Genomic DNA, 27,858 nt, shown 5'->3' on the forward strand with positions numbered 1-27,858 from the left:
TTTTTATTTTAACTAAAGCCTTTTAAGGACACTTAAAAAAGTTCGATTTTGAAAAAGAAAACAAAAAAAAACAACTTAAATATGGAATGAAAGACATCAATTTGATTAGATCGCGCTAAATGCTTCAATTCAATTGGCTTTTGGTTGTTCCATCAAATCCCTCATCATTCTCCTCATTTTCTCGCTTCATCTAATGCAGCGGATTATCACCCGCCAAGCAGTGCCATTTCTCATGATAATGATCCGGCAAACGTATACAATCCAACCACTGTTGCAGTCTCTCGCCTTTGCTGTTGTGCCCGATCACCAAACTGCCCAGGAAGTCATTACTTTTGCCCAAATCTTTGTCCCACACCGTCAAGACCAGTGACTGTTTGTTCAGATCATGGGGACCGGCTTCGAAGTGGAATTCTTCATTGTAGATGGGATTAAGAGTTCGCCATTTGACACTGGTTTTATATTTTTTGTTGCGATGGGAATCGGGTTTCATTTGACTGCAAATAAAAAGAGGGAAAGAAAATGAAGCATGCTTTTAGGCGTGAAAAAATACTTCATCATAGAATCAATGGACTTTTTTTAATTTTTGTTTTAACAAATATCTCTACAGGAAACTCCCATTGGAGCCTTACATTTTCACAAAAGGATCCGAGGAGCCATTATTATCCATGGGTATCAAATCAATGCATTGCTTGACGTTCACAGTCAAGGCCCGTTTCTTGGTGTTGTAGCAAAGCGAAATCAACATTTTTCCATGTGGCCACTCCTGGGACATCTCTGCAGCATTGCTGTACTGATCCTCGGGACCCAGCGGCACAGATATCCTATAGAGATTGGTGTTATGCACCTGGAAATACCAACATTTAAAATGAGAAGTGGACCCATTCCCCAACCCAACTTACCGTCGACAAACAAATCTTGGCAGCACCCAAAAAATCATGTCCATATTTATCCTCATCGAAAATGGCCACATACAGCAAAGCATTACCCAATTCTTCTGGTTCCACACCCACAAACTGCAGGGTATCATTGAATTCTGGATTCCTTGTTTTGTGCACACACTTGGTCTTTTGCCATCTCAAATATTTGGGCTTGCCCTCGGCCGTCACAATATTCAACTTACAATAAGGATCTGTCAGACCTAACGGATCCATGGGTGGCAAATCCCGGGCCCTTACCACACACGCATCCAAGGCATGATCATTTTCTCGATAGCATATGGAAACCTCCAACCAACCCAGCAAAGGATCTCGACAATGGGCATTCACTTGCTGGTGGCTGTGATGATTTATGGATCCAGTGGTACCCGAAGTGCCCGATGAACTATCACTCACAGACCAAGAAGAAGAAACAGAGCTCCTCCTATTACTCGTATTGTAATTTCCACTTTCCCGGCGTGTTGCCGAACCCTGTGAGGCCGTCGTTAATACTGTGGATACCGTCGATATGTTATCATATTCCTGCTGGCCATTACCTTCGCAACGGGAATTTGAGCGATTGTTGAAAAAGAAAGCATTCGAAAGTCTTCGTTCTCCCCCAGAGCCATCAATGAAACTGCGTATGGAACCAAAGGTTCGCATGCGAAAGCTATCCTCCCGTTGCAGCTTACTTGGGCTGATATCACTACTGGCCGAGGGGCTAACACTCATGTTGCTGCTGGAGCCGCCTATGGCCAATTGATTCATGGCATTGCCCACCCCACCACCATCCAACTCATCTTTGGATTTATTTGCCCCTCCCTCCTCCTCCTCTTCTTCTTCCTCGGAACTGCTGGAATCACACACCCTTATTGTGAGTTTTTTCACCCGCACATTTCTCGTGGGAGTTGTCTGGCAACTGAGAGCCCTACGCTGGGCCATCACTGCCTCGGTGGCCATCGATGATGCACTGTGTCGGGTTGGGGTTGATGTCGTTGAGCCTGGTGGTATTTCATACCTTGGAAGACCTTTAAAAAACCATGCACCCGATTTTTTCCACATCTCCCGTGTCTCGGAGCAAATCCGACACAGCCATATCTCTTTGGTTTTCTCCACCGTGTGGTAGCGTATACTTATATCGAGGCTACATTTGGGACACACGGACTTTTTACAGTCCTCACAGATGATGCGTTGGGCCCGCAGTAGCCCGAAAGCATCACCACACAGGCGACAACAATTCGGACCTTTTTCTACGGCTCGAGATTTAATTTTTTCCACACGATCCACCAGGCGTCCGACCCTTTGCCGTTCGGCACTTTCAATTTCTTCATTACGCTGGATGACAGATATAATGGCGGCTTGCTCTTCGGGGCGTAGAGGTTCATGGACTTGGGAACTGTTCCAGCCGGCTCGTAATCTGGAAATAAAATTGAGAAAAAATGTGAGACTTAGGCAAAAAAAAAAAGAATAAAAAAAGAAAGAATTGCATTGAAGCATACTTTTAGGCACTCCTTAAGTAAATAAAAACATCCATCTTTGAAAAGGATAAGATTTACACAGAACGAAGAAAAGGGGGGGGGGGATAAATTACAATCGGTTGAAAATATATTAAAGCATACTTTTAGGTCGTAAATTTAATAAAAAAAATCAAATCATGGAATAAATTATTTAAAAATTCAATAAACAAATAAAAAATTTCAGTCAAAAATTAAATTTTGAAAAAAATTATTTTAAAAAATTAAATTTTTTAAAATTTTATTTAAAAATTGAATTTTGAAAAATTTTATTTAAAAAATGAAATTTTGAAAAATTTTATTTTGATTTAAAAAATTAAATTTTGAAAAATTTAAATTAAAAAATTCAATTTTGAAAAATTTCATTTAATAAATTAAATTTGTAAAAATTACATTAAAATATTTAATTTAAGGACCAATAAACATTAAAGCCTATTGGTTCCGCAGTCTGTCAGTTTTTTTAAGTTTTAAGCAACTTTATCCCTTTGTATAACAGTTATGAAACTCAATTTCGATTTAAAAAAAAAAAAAATACGAATTTTAAATTATACAAAAAATCATGGACTGAATTATTAAAAAATGTCATTTAAAAAATTAGATTTTGAAAATTTTCATTTAAAAGATTTCATTTAGAAAATAAAATTTTGAAAAATTTGATTTAAAATATTAAATTTTGAAAATTTTATTAAAATGATATTTAATTTATTTCTTTCAAGGACCAATATTTTTTCCACATTCTGTCAGTTTTTTTAATTTTTTAAGGAACTTTAATCCTTTGTATAACAGTTATGAAACTGTTATACACACCCAATAAAACTGTTATACAGTTCTAAAATACTATTTTATTGTTGTTATTTATTTATTAATTAATATCTGCTATTGATTTGTATAACAGTTTTTTTGATTTAAAAATTTCTTTCTTTCCATTTTCTGAGATTATTATGGGGATTTGAAAAATAAAATATGTTAAGTGGCCATAGAATACTTTCCCATGAACTTTTAGGACTTTAAAACATTTATTTTTTTACATTAAAATATATTTTACATAATTTTTACTTGGGTATAACAGTTACAAAATTGTTATACATAAGCGGAAAGAACTGTTTTGTAAACATCGCTTTATTGTTTTTATTTCATAAATATACTATTTTTTGCTACGTATAACAGTTTTCCAAACTGTTATACTTAACGAAAAACTGTTATACAAATCTAAGAAATGGCTTGAAATATTATTTTTATTTATTTAAGAATATTTTGCATGTCATCAAAATTATTTAGTCGACTTTTCTTGTGGGGAAAACCCCCTGAAGAAATGCTATAAAAATTGTAATACATCTTATTGAGAAGGGGTTCAATTTTCTAATGAATTTTAAATTAAAAATATATATATATATGTTAAGAGACCATAGAATACTTTCCCATGGACTGTGAGGACTTAGAAATATTATTTTTTTGTATTTAAATGCATTTTATATGATTTCTATTTGAGTATAACAGTTACAAAATTGTTATACATAAGCGGAAAGAACTGTTTTGCAGATTGTAAACATCGCTTTATTGTTTTTATTTCATATATATACTCTTTTTGCTTCGTATAACAGTTTTTAAAACTGTTATACTTAACGAAAAACTGTTATACAAATCTAAAAATTGGCTTGGAATTATTTTCATTTATTTAAGGATATTTTGCATGCCATCAAAATTATTTTGTTGATTTTTTTGGAGAAAACCCCCCTAGAGATATGCTATAAAAATTGTAATACATCTTATTGAGAAGCGGTAAAATTTTCTAATGAATTTGAAATTTAAAAAAATATGTACATTCCCATGGACTGTGAGGACTTTAAAACATTAAATTTTTGTATTTAAAGACATTTACATTATTTTTACTTGAGTATAACAGTTATAAAGTTGTTATACATAAGCGAAATAACTGTTTTACAGTTCGTAAACGTTGCCTTATTGTTTTTATTTCATAAATATACCTTTTTTGCTAAGTATAACAGTTTTCCAAACTGTTATACTAAGCGAAAAACTGTTATACAAATCTAAAAAATGGCCTGAAATATTATTTTTATTTATTTAAGGATATTTTGCATTCCAAAATGCCAAAATTATTTATTCAATTTTTGTTGGGGGGAAAACCCCTGAAGATATGCTATAAAAATTGCAATACATCTTATTAAGAAGAGGTCTCCTGTCATAACAAGAATCCTTTGTTTATTTATTCAAATTTAATAAGTTACAAAGACGACACACAAATTGTTGTAATATTTTGTGTGTATTTTTTTTTTTTTTTTTTGTAAAAACTAACCCTTATCCTTTTTTCAACATTTTCATCTGTCTAATAAAAACATAACATTTTCTATGGAATTAATTCACATCCCATTAAATGGCAATTATCCCTTGCTCAACAAAATGGCAACAACAACAACGAATCTCAACGAATTTTGTTAAAAAAATATATATGACCCAAAATAACATTTTTGGCAAAACAACCGTGCTCTGCTCCTTGAGAGAAGGGCCAATTGTACCCTTAGGTAAGACAATTTTAATGTGGGTATAAAACATGAAGGCGTTTCAAGGGAAAGCAGGACATGAGATAATATTTTTTCTTCTTCAATTTATGGTGGCAATGGGAACAATCATATCAAAGCGTAAAGAATTTATCGTCTCGAGATTAAAGAAACGGAAGAATTAAGGTACAAATTTATCATTCTTGAAATTGTTGAAGAGATTCTTTGAAAGGAAGAGGAATAAATTTATATTCAAAAAATATTTTCTCAAAAAAATTTTATTTGTGAAGATATTTTTTAAACAAATTATTATTTTTTTTAGAAACAAATTATTCGTGAAGTTTTTTTTTTTCCGGAGAAAAAGTTCATTAGTGAAATTTTTTCTACAGGAAAAAATAATTGTTGAACTTTTTTCTATAATTTTTTGAAGAAAAAATTCATTGGTTAACATTTTTCTATATAGAAAATCTTCATTGGTGAAAATTTTTCTATTGAAAAAGTTCATTGGTGAACATTTTTTCTATAGAAAAAAGTTCATTGGTGAACATTTTTTCTATAGAAAAAAGTTCATTGGTGAACATTTTTTTTCATAGAAAAAAGTTCATTGGTGAACATTTTTTTTCATAGAAAAAAGTTCATTGGTGAACATTTTTTTTCATAGAAAAAAACATTTTTTTTCATAGAAAAAAGTTCATTGGTGAACATTTTTTTTCATAGAAAAAAGTTCATTGGTAAACATTTTTTTTCTATAGAAAAAAAGTTCATTGGTGACCATTTTTCTATTAAAAAAATGTCATTGGTGAACATTTTTCTATAAAAAAAGGTCATTGGTGAACATTTTTTCTATAGAAAAAACTTCATTTGTGAAAAGTTTTTCTATAGAAAAAAGTTCATTGGTGAACATTTTTTTCTATAGAAAAAATTTCATTGGTGAACATTTTTTTCTATAGAAAAAATTTCATTGGTGAACCTTTTTTCTATAGAAAAAATTTCATTGGTGAACCTTTTTTTCTATAGGAAAAGTTCACTGATGAACATTTTTCTATCGAAAAAGTTCATTGGTGAACATTTTTTTCTATAGAAAAAAGTTCATTGGTAAATATTTTTTCTATAGAAAAAATTTCATTGTTGAACTTTTTTCCAGGGAAAAAATATCATTGTTGAACTTTTTTCCATGGAAAAAAATCGTTGGTGAAAATTTTTCCCATAAAAAAAAAAATTCATAGGTGAAAAATTTTCCCATAGAAAAAAAAATTATTGTTGAAAATTTTTTCCATAGAAAAAAAATTATTGTTGAAAAAAAATCATTGGTGATTTTTTTCCTATTTTTTATATTTTCTTTGTATTGATGCCATTTAAGGCAATAATTAATTCCTTTGTCTGTTATCACCGCCTAAACAGCTGTTTCCTGCCACTCTCTCCCTCTCTCTCCCTCTCTTTGTTTCGATATTTATTTTATCTTTGTTTTTTTTTTTTGTGAACTCTGCTTTCAAGTTCATCATTTAATTAATTCCATGCGGAATTGTTGATTTCCAAATGGTTTTAAATTTGCATTGGCAATAGGCAAACAGAGGTTAGGAAAATCGTAATTTAGTTTGGTATTGTTTTTTTTTATTTCCCATAAACAAAGGAACCTACCGCCAATACTCATCCAAACCACCACCACCTAAAGGCAAACTGTAGCCTAGCGGAGGCCAACAACTTAACTCCGAGCAAAACAGCAACGACCGACCTTAAACTAAGCCGCTGTGTAATATCAGCCGACAATAATAATAACAACAACAATAGCAGCTTTTCACCTTTAAGCCAAACAATACAACAACAATGGGGAGAGGGAGGGTGCGTGGGTGGGTGGTTGGTTGGATATAAGAGAATACAGCAGTGTGGCTTTTGCTGTTGCCTTATTGTCTGGCAAACAGTGCTTCAGTCATATCATATAAAACTACCACCTCTCCTTCTCCCTCCCCCCCCCCCCCCCTTCTCTGCAGAATTTATGCTGATGAACATAAACTTCAGCACTTCAATAGTCCTTCAAGCAAAACGTGGCCATTATTCCTGAGTATTATTCATGTAGAGCCAACCAAGCATTTATGCATCCACCAGTCGGTTATTATGACTGACTGACTGACAGGCTAAATAAACAGCCAAAGGCCCACTCACACACACACACATGATTTTGAATTTGTAAAGACTGGTACAAAACGTGGTAACAATAACGGAAAACAAACACCTGTAAGCATAAATGACATATGTCATTAAATGTGTGCGGCACAACAGAATGAAAGCCTTTCGGATTTAAATGGAGGTTGTGGGCAAAGGATGGTGGTGATGGCGGTGGTCATCATTTATGAAGGACAGCAAATAATTGTCTTTGGTGAAATGCATGTCCTTTACAAAAATCACTAAGCCATCAACTGAAGAAGGGAAAAAACAACAATTATCAAAGCATACTTTTTGGCGCCTTTTTTGCATAGCATTTAATAGAAATTATATTCAAATCATACCACCCTATAATAAATTGCTAGAGGGTTGATGTATTCTGCAAAAATGCTCCCTATAGTATCAGGGTAAATATCCTGGACCATACCATATACATTAAATACAAGGATCACAGGATATCCTTAATATAATTGTTATATGCTTGAAAGAAGGTAAGTTTTTAAACCCCTTTTTTGGAAAATGTACTAAAACGGACCCTTTAATGAAGTGCTGGAGTCATAATATGTTCTACAAAAATTTAGCTTATTATGCTCTTAATAAAATTCCTGACGAAACTAAATGTACAACATTTAAGGATTCCCAGGAGTCTATGAAATATTTTTGTTTTTTAGAACCGACAATTTTTGTAAGTTTTCGAAAAAGTAAACTACAGACCCCTTATAATGAGCTGCTAGATGGTTCATGTATTCTGCAAAAATGTTCCTCATTGTGTCCTGAAAAATATCCTGGGCCAAATCATATAGCTAAAATGCATGGATTACGGGATATCCTAAATAGATTCGTTATAATATTGAAAAAATGGAAGTTTTTTATTTCTCTTTTTGGGGGAAATGTACCAAAATGGGCCCTTAAATGAAACGCCAGAGTGTTAGGATATTCCCCAAATATTTAGCTTATTGTGTTCTCAATACAATCCCTGAACAAAGGAAATGCCTAAAATTTACGGATCGCCAGGAATCTAATAAAATATTTTTGTTATTCAAAAGCAATAATTTTTGTAATTTTTCGAAAAAGTTAACCAAAGACCCCTATAACGAGTTGCTCGAGGGTTAATGTATTCTGCAAAAGTGTTCCCCATAGTATCCTGGAAAATATCCTGGGCCACACTATATGGCTGAAATGCAAGGATCACCGGATATCCGAAATAGATTCGTTATATTATTAAAAAATGGGAAGTTGTTTAACTCGTTTTTTGGATGGAAAATGCCAAAATTGACACCTAAAGGTAACACCAGAGGGTTAAGATATTCTACAAAAATTTAGCTTATTGTGCTCTCAATAAAATCCCTGAACAAAGGAAATGCCTTAAATTTACGGATCCCCAGGAATCTAATGAAATATTTTTGTTATTCAAAAGCAACAATTTTTGTAACTTTTCGGAGAAGTTAACTTAAGACCCCTATAACGAGTTGCTAGAGGATTAATGTATTCTGCAAAAGTGTTCCCCATAGTATCCTGAAAAATATCCTGGAACACACTACATACCTTTAATGTCAGGATCACAGGATATTCTAAAAAGACTCGTTATATTATTGAAAAAAGGAACGTTATTTTTACCTCTTTTATGAAAATGTACCAAATTGGACCCCTAAATGAAACGCCAGAGGGTTAAGATGTTCTACAAAAATTTGGCTTATTATGCTCTCAATAAAATCTCTGAACAAAGGAAATGCCTAAAATTTACGGAACCCCAGGAATCTAATGAAATATTTTTGTTACTCAAAAACAACAATTTTTGTAACTTTTCGAAAAAGTTAAGTGAAGACCACTATAATGAGCTGCTAGAGGGTTAATGTATTCTGATAAAGTGTTGCCCAGAGTATCCTGGAAAATATCCTGGAACATACTATATATCTAAAATGCAAGGAACACAGGATATCTTAAATATATTTGTTATATTATTGAATAGAGGGAAGCTCTTTAATTTTTTTTGGGGGTAACTCCACCGAATTGGACCCCTAAATAAGACGTCAGGGGGTTAAGATGTTCTAGAAAAATTTTGTTTATTCTCTCTATGCTCATTATTTCCTATTATAATTAATTGATTACGTTTTGTGCAAATTGGAGTTTAAAAAAAAATTCTTAAAATTCCAATTTAATTTCAATAAATTGCCTGTTCTACAGAAGGCCTATGCCATCAATAATACCAAACCCAATAAAATTGGGCATAAACACAAGTTTCCAATGAATAATCAATGAACATTTAAGGAATAACATATTTTTGCGGAAGAAAACAGAGATAACCCCCTCCCCGATGCAAAAATGCTTCCCTGTGTATAGCAGGACGAAAATTGTGGTATGTAAATTCCGATTACGTGCTTTCGATTTCCCCGTTTTCTTTTTCGTTTTTTTTACATTTTCTTTTGCCTGTGAGCATATCAAAGTTAAATACTGGTTTCCCAGATGATTCCGTCGTGCATGTGAAAAAAAATCAACGGCAACTTACAGATCCCCTGGTAGTTAGGGGTTAATGGCTTTGTGTTTGTGTTTTTTTTTCCACGCCTGCTATGTCTCACACTTGTTCTCTTCCGACAATAAATAAAACGAACATCCTCACTAAGCAAATAGAATGCCTGGCATAATAATGAGAGAATGTGAATAAAAAGAAGTGACGTTTTTTGTTTTTCTCCAGAACTCACCTCCATTGGAGGAGTCTTTGGGATTTGACAACAAAAAAAGTTTATCTGCATAAAAACTTGTACTACAGTTTCCAGCTTCTATCTAACTGGAGCGGCGAAATTAAGTTAGTTAGACTTTATCAGACACTTAGGCATAGAATGGAGACAAAAAAAAAAACGTCTGTAGGAACGAAAAAAAAAACTTTTTTATTTCCATTTTACACCAGGAAATGAACAAAGTTCCTCTCTAAGGAGTAATGGGTTGGTTGGGAAAAAAAATTACAATACTTGGCGTCTGAAGTTTCTAAAAGGTTTCAGTTTTTTTTCCGTTGGCTTCATAAGCATAAAATGAACAAAACTTTTTAACTATGAAGAAAAGCAAGATGAAATATGGGATGAAACTTCCTCCCATCGCCAAGGAAGATGGTAATTCAAAAGTGTTTTCCTTTTAATTTAAGAGAAGAAAAAGAAGTCACACAAAGTTAGAAGTAAAAAGTTGATTTAAAAATTGTTTCAAGCCTTATTTATGAGTTCATAAAACGCCTTATTTAAATATGTCAAATAAGAGGACGAATTTTCGAAAAAAACAGGCAAATAGGTGTCGGTGTACAGCCGTTTTTATATACTAAAGCCAAATTGATCCATTTTGTGTTTGATAAAATGGAATACGGCTCGAAGAAACCTCCATTTATTTGATATACTTTCCTTATTATTACAAAAAGGCAGTGGCGCCCAACATCACTCAAAATAACAAAAATAATAAAATTTGACGAAATTAAACGGGAAATATGACTAAACCGTGAAAAAACTTGAAATCGTGTTTTTATTCCTTATAAAGAAACAGATATGGCCCATATTTTAAGACCACGATTCAGTGAATTCAGAAAAAGTGGTCAAATGGGGAATTTTAAAATGTTTTTTTCCAAAACCAGAATTAATGATAAATTTTTGCGGTACATATTAATTATACAAATGTCTTTTGTTCAGAGACTCAGAATGAAATTCGAATTAGAATATTTCTTCCTTTGACACCTACTTCAAAAAATTAAGTATAAAAGGAGTATTTGACTTAGAATGGAAACGTGTACGATTTGGCGGAAATAAAACGGTTTTCTTCTAAACTAATTTTGATTTTGATTTTTAATGGTACATATTGAGTATTCAAATTTCTTTTGTTCAGGAACTCACAATGAAATTTGAATTCGAATATTTCTTCCTTTGACACGTTCTCCAAAACATCAAGGATTAAGGGAGATTTTGACTCAGAATGGAAACGTATAAGATTTGACGAAAATAATTTTTTTTCTAAGCCAATTTTGATGATACATTTTCAATGGTACATATTGAACATACAAATTTCTTTTCTTCAGAGACCCATAATGAAAATCGATCTAGAATATGTATTACTTTGACACCTACTTCAAAAAATGACGTATTAAAATAGATTTTTACTTAGAATGGAGACGTATACGATTTGGCAAAAATAAAAAGGTTTTCTTCTAAACTTATTTTAATGATATATTTTCAATAGTACATATTGAGTACACAAATTTCTTTTGTTCAGAGACCCATAATGAAATTCGATTAAGAATATTTCTTCTCTTGATATTTTATCCAAAAAATTAAGAATTAAAGGAGATTTTTACTTAGAGTGAAATTGTGTAAGATTTGGCGAAAATTAAAGAGTTATTTTATAGACCAAAATTTATTATATATTTTTAACGGTACAAATTAAGTATATAAACTTCATGTGTTCAGAGACCCATAATGAAATTCGATCTAGAACATTTCTTCCTTTAATATTTTCCCCAAAAAATCAAGAATTATGGAAGATTTTTACTTAGAATGGAATTGTGTAAGATTTGGCAAAAATAAGAGCGTTGTTTTAAAACCCAAAATTTATGATATATTTTTAATTGTACATATTAAGTATACACATTTCTTTTGTTCAGAGACCCATAATGAAATTCGATCTAGAACAATTCTTCCTTTGAAACTTTCACCAAAAAAATTAAGGATTAAGGAAGATTTCAACTTGTAATGGAAAGGTGTTAAATTAGCAGTAAAAAAATAACCCATAATTTTCATTTGTAATACATGAATTACGAATGCAATTTTCTTAAAAACTATTATACCTAGATATATAGTTTATTCTGAGATTTATAATGAAATTTTGTATAAAATATTTCTTCCTTCGATACTTTTCTCAAAAACTTAGCTATTGAGTGAGATTTCAATCTATAATGGAAAGGTGTTAAATTCGCAGTAAAAATCAATACATAATTTTGCTTGTAATATATAAATTTCGTATGACATTTTCTTAAAAACTATTATACTTTGGTATATGGTTTATTCTGAGATTTATAATGAAATTTTGTATAAAATATTTCTTCCTTTCATACTTTTCCCAAAAACAAAGTATTTAAGGGAGATTTCGACCTATAATGGAAAAGTGTTAAATTAGCAGTAAAAAAAATAACCCATAATTTTCATTTGTAATACACGAATTTCGAATGCAATTTTCTTAAAAACTATTATACCTAGATACATAATTTATTCTGAGATTTATAATGAAATTTTATATAAAATATTTCTACCTTTCATACTTTTCCTAAAAACTTAGTAATTAAGAGACATTTCGACTTATAATGGAAAGTTGTTAAATTAGCAGTAAAAAACATAACCCATAATTTTCATTTGTAATACACGAATTTCGAATGCAATCTTCTTAAAAACTATTATATCTAGACATATAATTTATTCTGAGACTCATAGTGAAATTTTGAATAAAATATTTCTTTCTTTAATACTTTTCCCAAAAACAAAGTAATTTAGGGAGATTTCGACCTATAATGGAAAAGTATTAAATTAGCAGTAAAAAAATATAACCCATAATTTTCATTTGTAATATGAATTTCGATTGCAATTTTCTTAAAAACTATTATACCTAGATACATAATTTATTCTGAGATTAATAATACAATTTTGTATAAAATATTTCTTCCTTTCATACTTTTCCCAAAAACTGAGTGATTAAGGGAGATTTTGACTCATGATGGAAAGGTGTTAAATTAGCTGTAAAAAAAACATAACCCATAATTTTTATTTGTAATACATGAATTTCGAATGTAATTTTCTTAAAAACTATTATACCTAGATATATAATTTATTCTGAGATTTATAGTGAAATTTTGTATAAAATATTTCTTTCTTTTATACTTTTCCCAAAAACTGAGTGATTAAGGGAGATTTTGACTTATGATGGAAATGTGTTAAATTAGCAGTAAAATAACATAGCCCATAATTTGGACTTGTAATACATAAATTTCGTATATAATTTTTTTAAAAACTATTATACCTAGATATATTGTTTATTTTGAGATTTGTAGTAAAAATTTTGAATAAAATATTTCTTCCCTTGATACTTTTCCCAAAAACTAAGTATTTAAGGGACATTTTGACCTATAATGGAAAGGTGTTAAATTAGCAGTAAAAAACATCAACACATAATTTTGACTTGTAATGTATAAATTTCGTATGTAATTTTCTTAAAAACTATTGTACCTAGATATATGGTTTATTCTGAGATTTTTAATGAAATTTTATATAAAATATTTCTACCTTTCATACTTTTCCCAAAAACTGAGTGATTAAGGGAGATTTTGACTCATGATGGAAAGGTGTTAAATTAGCAGTAAAAAACATAACCCATAATTTCCATTTGTAATACACGAATTTCGAATGCAATTTTCTTAAAAACTATTATACCTAGATATATAGCTTATTCTGAGATTTATAGTGAAATTTTGTATAAAATATTTCTTCCTTTGATACTTTCCCAGAAACTAAGTGATTAAGGGAGATTTTGACTTATGATGGAAATGTGTTAGATCAGCAGTAAAATAACATAGCCCATAATTTGGACTTGTAATACATAAATTTCGTATATAATTTTCTTAAAAACTATTATACCTAGATATATGGTTTATTCTGAGATTAATAATGAAATTTTGTATAAAATATTTCTTCCTTTGATACTTTTCTTAAAAACTAAGTAATTATGGGACATTTCGACCTATAATGGAAAGGTGTTAAATTAGCAGTAAAAAACATCAACACATAATTTTGACTTATAAATTTCGTATACAATTTTCTTAAAAACTATTGTACCTAGATATATGGTTTATTCTGAGATTTTCAATGAAATTTTATATAAAATATTTCTTCCTTTGACACTTCTCAAAATTTAAAGATTAAGGAAGATTCTGACTTAGAATGAAAACGTGTTAAATTAACAGTAAACAAGTTAAAAAGCAGTAAGTTCGGCCGGGCAGAACTTTGAATACCCTCCACCATATGGAACGAATTTGGAACTTTTCACAAAATAAAATCCTTAAAAAATCCTGTTAAAATTTAAAAAAAAAAAACCGAATATAGCCGTTATAATGGGGTCTATACGACGTGGACCTACAGAGACATTGTTTGTCATAAGCCATTACCATATTCAAATTCGAAACTTGAAATAAACGGTGAATAATGTAGCTAAAAGCGTCAAAATATCGTATATAGGGAGGTACCGTTATATCGGAGCTGTGCGAAGACCTGGACCAGCATAGACAATTTTCTGTCACAGGCTACATCATCCATTACGAACTTCAAATACGACATCTCAAACAATTTCGGTGAGTATTGTACCTAAAATCGTCAAAATACCGAATATAGGGAGGTACTGACATATGGAGCCTATACGAAGATCTGGACCTGCATAAAACATTTTGTGTCACAGACTGTAGTTCCCATTAGGAACTCTAAATACGTAATTTGAAAATACTCCGGTGAATAATGACGCTAAAATCATCAAAATACCGAATATTGGGAGGAACCGTTATAGGGGGATGCCTATACGAAGACGTGTACCTGCACAGACAACTTTCTGTTATAAGCTGTAGTTACGAACTTCAAATGCTAAATTTGAAACAATTCCGGTGAATAATGTGGCTAAAATCGTCAAAATACCGAATATTGGGAGGTACCGTTACAACTTTCTGTCATAAGCTGTAATATCCACTGCGAACTTCAAATGCCAAATTTGAAACAATTCCGGTGAATAATGTCGCTAAAACTATCAAAATACCGAATATCGGGAGGTATCCTTATATGGGGCCTATATGAAAACGTGCACCTACATGACCCATTTACGAACTTAACCTGTCTACTGGCAAAATAAACATGTGTGCAAAATTTTAGCCTTTTATCTCAATTCGTTCGGAAGATAGCATGATTACAACAGACAGACAGACGGGACATCGCTAAATCGATTTAGAATTTTACGCTGATCAAGAATATATATACTTTGTTGGGTCTGACATGAGTATTTCGAGGAGTTACAAACGGAATGACAAAGTTAATATATCCTCCATAGAATGGTGGAGGGTATGAAAATGTCGGAAATAGCATCAAATTTTAGAATAAGTTTAGATTTGTTCGAATTGGTCACCTTTGGCACTAATAATGGCCTTCAAACGGACAATAACATCGTCACACGCTGCAACACTTTTAAGGGATCCAAAAACGAAAATTTAAAAAAAATCAATGGCGCCCAATACTTTCATCAAGACATGGATGAATTGAAAACCCTCTTTTTGTGATTTTTGGTAATGTCCTTCAACCTTTTAAAGGGATCCTAAAACGAAAATTTCAAAAAAGCATCCTAAAACGCAAATTTCAAAAAATCAATGGCGCCCAACACTTTCATCAAGACATGGATGCATGAAAACCCTCTTTTTTGTGATTTTTGGTAATGTCCTTCAACCTTTTTAAGGGATCCTAAAACGAAAATTTCAAAAAATCAATGACGCCCAACACTTTATCAAGACATGGATGAATTGAAAACCCTCATTTTTTTTTTTTTTTTTGTAATTTTATGTTTTTCCCCTTTCTTCCCAAACAGCCGCAAAATTTGTCAGCCAATGAAACCTCCAGAAAAATTGAACTTGCTGGTCAAAAGATTCCCTTCCCTTCTCAAAGTTGAGATGAACGTTAGTGTTAATATTATGTCTAGTCGCTCATAGAATATGTCTTTATCTCTTTCATTGTCCGCGGTTTTAGAGTAATTGAGATTAGTCCGCCGTTTAAAATCCAAAAATCCTCGGAGGATCCTTGGCACTTTTCTAAATATCCTTTTGGGAACATTTGTCTACCACGGTTTTTGATGTCCTTTAAAATCTTAGAAAAAAAAAATACCCCTGTCTGGGTATTTTGTATTACATTCATTTACATATTTTTTGTGTGTTTTTATTTACATTCCCATTTCTATTTTTAATTTCCATTTCCTTTTTTTCTGTACTTGTCTGTTACTGTTGAAATCTTGTTTTTTTTTCACTTTGTTGTTAACTGTCGTGGGAAATTTATTTTTGTACTGTTTTCTTTTGTCATCCGGCGAATGGAAAATGTTTTACAAATGTTTTGATATAATCACCGCGGATAGGCAGAGGCGTCAGAGCCTTAGGCAAAAAATAGAAAAGAGATATTTAGCATAAAATTATATATTTTTTTTTTTAAGAGTGATAATTCGACATTTTATTTATAAATAAATTTATACAAAAATGAATTATGTTAGGGTGGGAAAAAGTTTTGGGGCATAAATTGAATCCAGACAATTAATATATTTGAAAATGTTAAGAATTTTATGAATTTGTAATAAAATTGAACAAATCAGCTGATATGTATAGTCAGCTGATCATTATCATACAAAAAAATCCTAAAATTATGCAATACATTTTTTATATTTGTATTTCTGTTTTCTACAATTGAAATATTAACAATTTCAATTGTCCTTCCCATTATAGCTATCCTCTTTCTTCCATATTCAAGGTTATGGGAAAGCATTATGATCCTAAACTCCAATGACAATGTGTGTTCCTTGTCAGATAATAGACTTTTTTTGTATTCTTCTTAAGTTTTTTCCAAAGACTTCATGTGGCATCTACAATTTCCGTTATCCTTTCATGTTTTCCCGTTTGTTCTAATAATTTCATTATAAATCTCCTGTGTGGGGAAGGAAAAAACAAATAACTCCTTGGCTATGTAATTCAATATTTGCCTTGGATTAAAACCCTGAATGCTGGAAGTAAGGGCAATCATGAAACTTAAGATGGTTGAAAATAATGGGTTTGTCATAATTTAAGACAAAATTTAACAAATCAGCTGATACATATAAAAATAAGCCTAAGAGTATGCTTTTCCAAATCAAAACATTAAAATCAATAACATTAATGTAATTTACGTTAATTTTAATGCATACTTTAAGGAGTCTATTAAATATTTAATAAGCCACCCGTGGTTATTAGTTTAACCACCCAACTAAAACCAATAATTGCCAATAAAAATTATTAACTACTAATTAACACCATAAATTCTAACTCTCATACTCCTCTCCCACCCCCCTCTCCCTTTCGATATCCACACAATGGCTACAGATATAAAGTCAATTAAAATTATTAAGAACTTGATAACAATGAACCTGGGTGGAGGCATAAAAAAAGCCCACACCAAACAAACATCGTTTGTCCATTCCACAGAAACATTTCAACTAGGCAAAAAAACAACAAGAGAAAACACTCTTCTCGTTAAACATTTAGACGCCAAAATCCGTCCCACTATTATAAACACTCACGCAATTGTGTCCTATTCCCGCCCACCCGAAACACAACGGCTGGCGTCGATAATAACGGAACATTAACAGCGTCAGTGACCGCATCAACAGCATCCTTGTTGCGCTCATTGACAAATAATGGCGTCGTCTATATTGCAACCCATGGCTAAGATGTCTTGCACAGAGTTGCCATATTTTTGAGACTCTATACGGAAAAAAATCTTGCTTTTCCGGGTGATTATGAAATAAGTTGTTTTGTATCAAAATAATTTAGTTATAGATAATAGGTCACACATATTCATATAATGAAATATGTATATCAAAAACTTTCCGTAAACATTTTCAAAGGGCCATAACTTTTTAAATGTTTGAGATATCTATATAAAAAACTTAATTTAGAAGGAAGAAAATGTCATTTTCATTGCTTCCAAGAGCTATGGATATAGCCTATCAAATTTCGGAGTTATAGGTTAAAATTCGGATATGCTTGAAAAAAAATGTTAGCATATTTTTTGTAATCGATTTATGTATAGAGGTCATAACTGCTGAAATAATTATGATATATTTAAAGTATTAATTGAATATGAAAGAGGAGTATCCAAGCTTTTAGTTGTATTTGAGTTATGTCGGTGTAACCACTCGAATTCCTGAGTTATCAGTAAAAGTTCACATTTGCTCAAAAATTAAAATGTTTGACATTTTTTTCGTAATTGCATTAAAGCGGCCATAACTTGGGAAATAGTTGAGGTATCTCCAACAAAAAACTTGAATTTGAAAGAATACTATGCAAGCTTCAAGTTTTGTTTGAGTTATAACGATGCAACAGCTCGAAATCCGAAGTTATCAGTAAAAACTCACATATGCTCAAAAATTCAAATATTTGACCTTTTTTCCGTAATCACATTAAAGGGACCATAACTTTGAAAATATTAAAGATATCTTCATCAAATAACATGAATTTTAAAGTATTCTATGCTATCTTTAAGTTTTGCTTGAGTCATATCGATGCGATTGCTCGTATTTCAGAGTTATAAGTAAATATTCACATATGCTCAAAAATTTTAATGTTTGACCTATTTTGAGTAATCAATTTAAAGAGGACATAACTTTGAAAATAGTAAAGATATCTTCATCAAATAACATGAATTTGAAAGTATTCTATGCTAGCTTTAAGTTTTGCTTGAGTCATATCGATGCGATTGCTCGAATTTCAGAGTTATCAGTAAAAATTCACATATGCCCAACAATTAAAATATTTGACCTTTTTTTCGTAATCGCATTAAAGGGACCATAACTTTGAAAATAGTAAAGATATCTTCATCAAATAACATGGATATGAAAGTATTCTATGCTAGCTTTAAATTTTGCTTGAGTCATATCGATGCGATTGCTCGAATTTCAGAGTTATCAGTATAAAATCACATTTGCTCAAAAATTTACATGTTTGGCCTATTTTGCGGTATCAATTTAAAGAGGCCATGACTTTGGAAATAGTTGAGATATCTCCATCAAATAACTTGAATTGGAAAGAATGCTATGCTAGCTTCAAGTTTTGCTTGAGTCATATCAATGCAATTGCTCGTATTCCCGAGTTATCAATAAAAATTCACGTTTGCTCAAAAATTAAAATCTTTGATAGTTTTTTCCGTAATCACATTAAAGGTACCATAATTTTAGAAATAGTTGCGATATCTCCAACAAATAACTTGAATTCGAAAGAAGAAGTTGTTAGCTTTAAGTGGTATTTCAAGTGTAGTTATGTAACAATTCAAATTCACAAATGTTCAAAAAATTTAATGTTTTATCTATCTCTCTTTATCATTTTAATCAGGCTATAACTTTGAAAATTGTGGAGATATCTTCATCAAATAAATTGGATTCGAAAGAGAAATATGCGAGCTTTCAAATTCGTTTGAGCCATGTCCCTGCAGCAGCTCGTATACCCAAGTTATGAGTCAAAATTCACACATGCAGTTTTTTTTGCCAATTTTTGGTAATTATTTTAAAGGGCTATAAATTTGGAAATAATTGAGACATCCTTATGAAATAATTTAATTTTACAGAAAATAATGTTAGAATCATATTCAGCAGAATTTATAACTGACATTTTGTACGTCAAGTTACCTCGTGGTTATGTTTTAAAATCCTATTTTTCATTATATATACTTTTTAAAGATTTCAGATTTCAGCGAAGATTTATTATCCTATCTTTAAACATTGTTTGGGAAATGGCAACCCTGTGTCTCATAAATGTATGCAATATTTTCTCTAGAAATGTTTTGCTACAATGAGGAATTTTCTTCTTGTCTTAATTAGTGGTGACCCCGTTTTAATCTCTCTCCCTCTGCCTCTATCGGGTGCATAGAGACACAAAGTTTCAAATATTTTCTCATAGGCTCCCAGAGATGGCATGCTGTAGTAAGTTAGTAATGGACGTGGGATGACTATTCATATTTTCATTGTAAATAATGGATAATTTCCTACAATGTGTTCGAGGGTGGTATGCAAATTATGGGTTAATTTGCAAGAATTGATTGAATTGATTTTTAAATATGGATCTATTTTCTTATATTACTTGATAATGTGTTGGAAGTAGGACAACGTGTTAACCGATTGATGGAAATACATAATAAATTGCTTCTCTTTACCCAACCCCCACCCAATTGGACCCCTCTTCAAAAATGTGTTAACATATTTGTTAAGTAACCTTTTTCTGCTGTTGAACATTGCCGCTTTTTTCTATTGTGTTTGCCAGCCATTTCTCCTTCCTCGCCCGAAGCTGTTATGATGCTTCATGTGAAACGATGGCAACACATTATGTTGTTAATGAAATAATCCTGTTGTGTATTAAGGATTCCAATAAAGATTATGCATGCCAGAACAGTGTTATAACATGCCCATAAAAAGTAATGTTTTTATTAGCATGTTTTTAGGTGTTTTTTCCGTAATCGTTTTAGGAAAATCATAACTTTGGAAATATTTTGAATGATTGAGTGAAATAAACTGATTTGAGGAAATTGAAACCGCATCTAAAAGTCCTGCATGAGTTTGGTATATGTAGCTTTTCAAATATTACAGTCATGGGGGAAAATACAAACAAGCTCTAAATCTGAAATGTTTGACATATTATCAGTAATCATATTATTTTGGCCATAACTTTGAAAATATGTGAGATAGCTTAATGAAATTAACTAAATTTGGAAGAGGAAAACATAATACTTAAAAAGTTAGAAAATTGTTTGAAAGTAGCTAATCAAATATCTGAGTTATCGGCAAAAACTTACAAGTGTTTGAAAATTCAAGAGTAGCAAAAATTTTCCATAATAATATTGGGGAGGTCATAACTTTTGAATTGGCTGAGATAATTTTTTATAATAAATTGTTTCTGAAAGATGTTAAAGAAGTCTTCAAATTATGTTTGAGATATGTTGACATAGCTAATCAAGTTTCAGAGTTATGGGCAAAAATGTACATATGTTTTAAAAATAAAATTCTTGCTATAAATTTTTTTTTTAACTTTTAAAATTGTTGAGACGTCTTAGCGAAATAAGTAGGCCTAGGAAAGAGGGAAGCAAAATCTTCCAAGCGCTATCAAATAATAAGGATTTAGCCAAACTAGTACCTGAGTTATCGCCAAAAATTTACAAGTGCTCAAGTATTTAAACTTTTAACATAATTTTGGTCATCAATTGTATGAACCCATAACCTTTGAAATAGTTAAGATATCCTGATTAAATAAACTAAACTTGGGAGGGTAAAATACTTGTTTTAATTTGTGTCTAAGATATATTGATGTACACAAGCGAATATAGGAGATATGAACACAAAATCACCAATATATAATGTTTACAATTTTCCGCAAGTATTTTTAAGGCGATATAACTATTGAAATTGTTGAGATATCTCAATGAAATTAATTGATTTTGAAGCATCAAAATGTAATCTTTAAATTATGTTTCAGTTAAATTGACATAGCTAATCAAATACCTGAGTTATGGGCGAAATCTTATATGCGACTTAAAATTAAGATGTTTGCAAAATTGTTCGTAGCGATTTTAAAAATACCATAACTTTTAAAGTACTTGTGCTATATTACTGAAATAAAATGATTTTGGAAAGAGAAGATGTGATCTTTAAGCTACATTTAAAATACATAAAGACAGCAAGTGACATTTTTCAGTTACGGTCAAAAAGTAAGAAGTGTTATCAAATTTAGAAAATTGAACATGTTTTACGTTATCTCACCAAAAAGGCCATAATTTGGGAAATGCTTTAGATATCCCAATGAAATAAACTGTATTTGAAAGAAGGGCATTTAGAGAGTAATCTATATTTTATCGATAGATTTTATTTGACCGAATACCTGAGTTATGGGCTAATGTTTATAGGTGCTTTAAAACAAACATTTTTATTAAATATTTGGTATGATATATCTGCCACCCATAACTTTTAAAATAGTCGGGATATTTTGCCAAAATAACTGTATAAGGAATAAGGAAAATACAGTTTCGAAATGACAGTGGAGATACTCTGATGTAGCTGACGAAATTTTGGAGTTAGAGTCCAAAGTTCGCAAGTATTTTGAAATTGAAAAGTTGGACATATTGTTGGTAATCATTTTAAAGAGGCCATAACTTGTGAAGTAGTCGGAATATTTTAATGAAAGAATTCGATTTTGAAGAACAAAGACATAGGCTTAAAATTTAACTTCAGCTTCAATAATGTAGCTGATCAAATAGCTTAGTTATCGGCCACAGATAACAAGTCATTTTAAAGTAACAATTTTATAGTATTTTCAGCAAGCATATAAAAAAGGATATAACTTTGGAAGTAATTAAGATATCTTGATGAAATAACTTAATTTGGAAAGAAGAAAATGCTGATTTTAAATAATGATATGGTTTTGCTATATAGCTGGGGAAATTCCTGAGTTATCGGAAAAAATTACAAAGACGTTAAAACTCATAATTTTGCTATTTTTTCCGTTATCGATTTAAGGAGGCCATAACTTTTGTACTAACTGGGATATCTTGATGGAATAAATGGATGTTCAAAGTATGAATGATGTCTTCTTCGAAACATAGGTAGTTTATATACCTGAATCCTGATTTATCACCCAAAAATTACAAAGACTTCAAAATTCATAATTTTGCCATTTTTCCGTAATCAACTTAAGGAGACCATAACTTTAAAACTAGATAAGATATCTTAATGAAGTAAATTAATCATGAGAGATTAATCCGTTTTTAAAAAAAAATGTAAATTTTATTGATATACCTAATCAAATGCCAGAGTTATCGTCAAAAAAATAAAGATCTTAAAATTCATAATGTTGTAATTTTTCCGTAATCAATTTAAATAGACCATAACTTTTGAAATAGTACGGATATCTCAATGGAATAAATTAATACTGAAAGACGAAAGAATTTTTCGAAAAATGTGAAATATTCATTGATATAGCCAATCAAATACCAGAGCTATCACCAAAAAATACAAAGACCTTAAAATTCATAATGTTGTAAATTTTTTCCGCATTCAATTTAAAGTGAACATAACTTTTGAACTAGTTGGGATATCTTGATAAAATAAATTGATACTGAAAGAAGAATGTCTTTTTCGAAAAAATATGCAAATTTTATTGATATAGCCAATGAAATATTAGAGTTATCGCCAAAAAATTACAAAAGCCTTAAAATTCATAATGTTGTAATTTTTTTCGTAATCAATTTAAGAAGGCCATACCTCTTGAACTGGTTGGGATATCTTGGTGGAATAAATTGATACTGAAAGAAGAATGCCTTTTTCGAAAAATAGGTAAAAGTTGTTTATATAGCTAATGAAATACCAGAGTTATCACCAAAAAATTACAGAGACCTTAAAATCCATAATGTTGTATTTTTTCCGTCATCAATGTAAGAATATCATAACTATTGTACTAATTGGGATATCTTAATGAAATGAATTTATACTGAAAGAATAATGTCTTATTCAAAAAATAGGTAATTTTTATTGATGTAGCTAATCAAATACCAGAGTTATCGTCAACAAAATATAAAGACCTTAATATTCATAATGTTGCTATTTTTTCCGTAATTAATTTAGGAAGACCAAAACTTTTAGAGTAGTTGAGATATCTTGATGGTATAAATTGATACTGAAAGACAAATGTCTTTTTTGGAAAATTGACCATTTTTATTGATATAGCTAATCAAATACTAGAGTTATTCCCCAAAGAAAACAAGTGCTAAGAACTTAACTTTTTTGGCCATATTCTCTGTGGTGATTTTAAAGAGTTGATATCTCTTAAAATTGTTTAGATGTCTTACCATAATAATTGGATTTTGCAAATGGAACATTTTCCATAAAAATCAGATAAGTTTTGTTGATATAACTAAATTAACTCTAACGCTATACATAAATTCAAATGAAGACTAAATGTTTCCTATTTTTCATCATTTTTTCTAGGTGGTTTAATTTTTGAAATAAACAATGTATCTTGGAGGATCTTACAGAAAATTGTAAAGAGCAAGCAATAAAGAGGTTATAACGAATTTCTCAGGAAGATTCCCAAAAATGTTAATAATTTCTTTTTCTTTCATAAAATGACTCAGAGATTATGTTCTTATCCTTGACATATGTAACATGCGATCTTTGACATCCTCTGTCTATTTTTGTAATTATTATGGCTTTAGATTGAATTTCAAGTGAATGTCAACGCCAACGTAAAATGTTTCTTATTTCTTATTAGCATCATGGACTCAATGTGTCTACACATGAAGTAGGAGTGTGTGTGTAAGCTCAATTTGCAATTGGATTTATGGCAATTTCAATTAAATATTTAATATTTTACACGTCTGGAGGCTTAAAGGACTTGTTACAAATTTTAAAATAAAATTTATTTACTGTGTCTGTATTTGTTTCGAAACATTTCATATTTTTTGAAAGAGATTTCTTTGATCCTTTTTTGTTTTTGAAGTAAAGAGCAAACATATCCTTAAGTCAGAACCCCCTTAATTTATTTTTAAAACCCCGTCGTTTGTCTCCTGTGACACAACACCATAACAGCAAATGATTTCTTTTATTTCTACCAGAAATTAAAACAAATACAGAAAAAAATTGAATAATATTTGTGGTTATTGCCATCGTCGTCTGCTGGAGGTAGTCCTTGTTGTTGTGGTTTTCTGCAATTGCCTTTTATTGAAGTTCATGATTCTTGTGTTTACCAAATGAGTTTTGTGTTCGCCTGTATGTATGCTTCATTTTTTTCGCTTGTAATTTGTATAAAGCCTTCGCCTTCACACTGCACGCTACAAGGGGACTTTTTGTTGAGTGTGTGTATGTGGAATGCGGTGCTGTGCTTCGTTGAAGTTCTACTGCATATTTGCTGGGGTCTTCTATTTAATGGGGAAGAGATTATTTCTCTGCACATGTGTGTGTGATTTAGATGTGACTACCCGGTCGATTGCGATATGGAGTATTATTATATTAAAGGGGGGAAATATGGCGCAAATACAGTGATGGGGAAAAGTAAGAACAAAAAGTGATTTTATTAAAAAAATAATATTTAAAAAAATTTTAATTTAAAAAATTATTATGAAAAAATTTATTAACAAAAAAAAAATTTACATTTTTATAATATTTCTTCCTATTATAATATTTTTACCTTTTTATACCCATATAGCTACAGAGGGTATATATCATTTGGTATGGCCAAAACGTGCCTCATCGAAATAACCGTTTTAGACCCTAGGTCTTTGGACCAAATCCGGCTCAGGACATTAGGAATCGATCTAGCGAAGTCCGTCCGTCTTTCTGTCTGTCGGGCTGATAACTCTCGAAGAGTGTATCCGATTTAATCCAAACTTGGTACATCGTAATATTATTATAAAACTTAGATCGAGTTCGGAGATGGGCATTATCGGTCCACTCCTTCTGGTACCTTCCCCACAAAGTGTCAAGATTTTCAAGGAAAATAATTTTTCTGCACAGAAAGAGAAAGAATAATTCGATTTTGCTCCAACTTTGCATAGCCTAATATTTGCATTAGTGCTAGGTCAGGTGCGAAAATGGACAATATCGGTTCACTCCTTCTGGTACCTCTCCCACAAACCGTCAAAATTTTGAATAAGTATAACTCTTATAAAATGTGAAGTATTGTCTTCCGATTGTCTTCAAATTACACACATGGCAATATTTTTATTAACCCAAGGTCTGGTGTGAAGATGGAATACATCGGTCCACACCTTCTGGTACCTCCCCCACAAAGGGTCAATATTTTGAATATTCATTAAGCTCATAAAACACGAAACTAAAATCCGATTCCATTCAGACTTACCACATCTCAATATTTTCATGAGCACAAAATCTTTTTTAAAGACGGAAGAGGTGAGACCATTCCTTCCAGTACCTCCCTCACAAAGGTCAAAATTTTAAATAACCAAAACGACCATAAAATCCAAAATACAATATTTTTAATATATATTTTTATATATATTTTTATTCAACCAAGGTCTTGTGTGAAAATAGAATACATCGGTCCACTCCTTCTGGTACCTCCCCCACAAAGGGTCAAAATTTTGAATATTCATGAAGCTCATAAAACGGGAAATTAACACCCGATTCCATTCAGACTTGGTACATCACCATGAGCACAAAATCTGTTATAAAGACAGTAGAGGTCAGAACATTCCTTCTGGTACCTCCCCCACAAAAGGGTCAAAGTTTTGAATAATCAAAACAATCATAAAATCCGAAATAAGCATCCGGTTCTCTTCAAGTTACAAACATCGCAATATTTTTATTCAACCAAGCTCTGTTGTGAAGATGGGATATATCGCCCCACTCCTTCTGGTACCTTCCCCACAAAGGGTCAAAATGTTGAGTATCAAAAAGCTTATACAACACGAATTTAACATCCAATTCCATTCAGACTTGGTACATCTCAATATTACCATGAGCACAAAATCTGTTATTAAGATGGTAGAGATCGGACCATTCTTTCTGGTACCTTCCCCACAAAGAGGCAAAGTTTTGAATAACCAATACGACCATAAAATACGAAATAAGTACCCGGTCCTCTTCAAATTACACACATCACAATATTTCTATTAACCCAAGGTCTGGTGTAAAGATGGGATATATCGGTCCACTGCTTCTGATACCTGCCCCAAAAAGTAGCAAAATTTTGATTACCCATGAAGCTCATAAAACACGATACTAACATCCGATTCCATTTAGCCGTGGTACATCTCAATATTTCCATCTTCACAAGATCTTTTATAAAGATGGTAGAGATCGGACCTATACTTCTGATACCTCCCCTACATAGGGTTCAAGATTTTTGAAAAACAAAACACTAAATATTGGCCAACTGCTTCGGAACTACCCACATAAAGGGTCAAAAGTATATATAACCATAACTGAAGGCTGGGGGTATTTTTCAAATGCTTGGACCATTAATAAACTTGGATTTACTTCTTTACATCAAAAAAATCAGTAGCTTTAAAAAATAATTCCTAAGTGTCTGCACACTTTTGTTCACCAGTGTAATATTTGTTATTCGTTTTTTTTTTACATATGGTTACTGTTCATAATTTCGTTATTATTTTTTGTTGTTGTTGCAGTTGTTGGTGTTATGATTTCTGTTATGCTTATATTTTCGCTTACTTTGCTCTCAATGCCAACTGTCTGTCACTGGGACAGACAAATCTGTTTCCGCTGCCGCCATTATTAAGGCTTCGAAAATCCATGGCCAAATGCAGCCGCCAGTCAGCAGCCAGTAATGACGAAAAAAACTCGAAATAACTCGCACACACTCAGACACACACAAAGTTAAGTTATCAAAATGGAGATAATATTTCGTTTATTTTTTTTTTTATTACTTTTCGAAATTAATTACAATTATTTGTTTTTGCTTTATTGTTTAATAATTAATAAATGTATGATTTATGTATGCACGCGTGTGTGTGTGTAAAAATCTATTTCCTTTTTGGTTTGTTGGTTAACATATTTCCCGTTTTCTTTTTAATAAGTTACAAAAATTATAGCATATTCTTAGGCCACGGGAAATAATTTCACAATTCGTTATTAATTTTGGCCGTTTATTAAGTTTATTTTCTTTTAATTTTTACAAAACTTGACGTTTTGGATTGTTACTTTTCTTTGACAGCTAAAAAAATTCAAAGTTCTACGCGTATCGGAATTTAATATGTTACGCCCTGTTTAATGGTTGAATGCAGACTGAATATTGAAAATGGCAATATTCTGCCTGTTGCTTGGTTGTCCATCTAACACAGCAGGGCAAAAAAAAATGCCAAAACCAAAGCATTTTCAACGTCACCTAACAAAGATATAACTCCTCAGTCTCTCGCTCTCTGTCTGCTCCCCTCTCACAGACGCACACACACAAACTTAGGCAATGGG

The 27,858-nt window shown here is 31.3% G+C and overlaps 1 protein-coding gene across 1 annotated transcript; it reads right to left on the minus strand.

The window, feature by feature from the left end:
* Positions 1 to 27,678, minus strand: LOC131802363 (rabphilin-3A-like). Its single transcript, XM_059122550.1, has 4 exons — positions 27,103 to 27,678; positions 900 to 2,331; positions 630 to 844; positions 1 to 494 (listed from the first exon to the last, which is right to left on the minus strand). Exons 1-4 carry the CDS (start codon positions 27,183 to 27,185, stop codon positions 191 to 193), a joined length of 2,034 nt encoding a protein of 677 aa, XP_058978533.1. The 5' UTR covers positions 27,186 to 27,678; the 3' UTR covers positions 1 to 190.
* Between the last annotated feature and the right edge of the window lie 180 nt (positions 27,679 to 27,858).

This window comes from Musca domestica, unplaced genomic scaffold, assembly GCF_030504385.1.
Source record: "Musca domestica strain aabys unplaced genomic scaffold, Musca_domestica.polishedcontigs.V.1.1 20, whole genome shotgun sequence".
Classification (NCBI taxonomy): domain Eukaryota; kingdom Metazoa; phylum Arthropoda; class Insecta; order Diptera; family Muscidae; genus Musca; species Musca domestica.

What these genes read in the sequence shown, in the direction of transcription:
- LOC131802363 (XM_059122550.1), bottom strand. Translation starts at nt 27,185, where the DNA reads ATGGATTTTCGAAGCCTTAATAATGGCGGCAGCGGAAACAGATTTGTC. An exon ending in CAGTTGGCATTGAGAGCAAA is followed by an intron (nt 2,332 to 27,102) that starts GTAAGCGAAAAT and finishes TTTTATTTCCAG; the next exon opens with ATTACGAGCCGGCTGGAACA. An exon ending in TCGGATCCTTTTGTGAAAAT is followed by an intron (nt 495 to 629) that starts GTAAGGCTCCAA and finishes TTTTATTTGCAG; the next exon opens with TCAAATGAAACCCGATTCCC.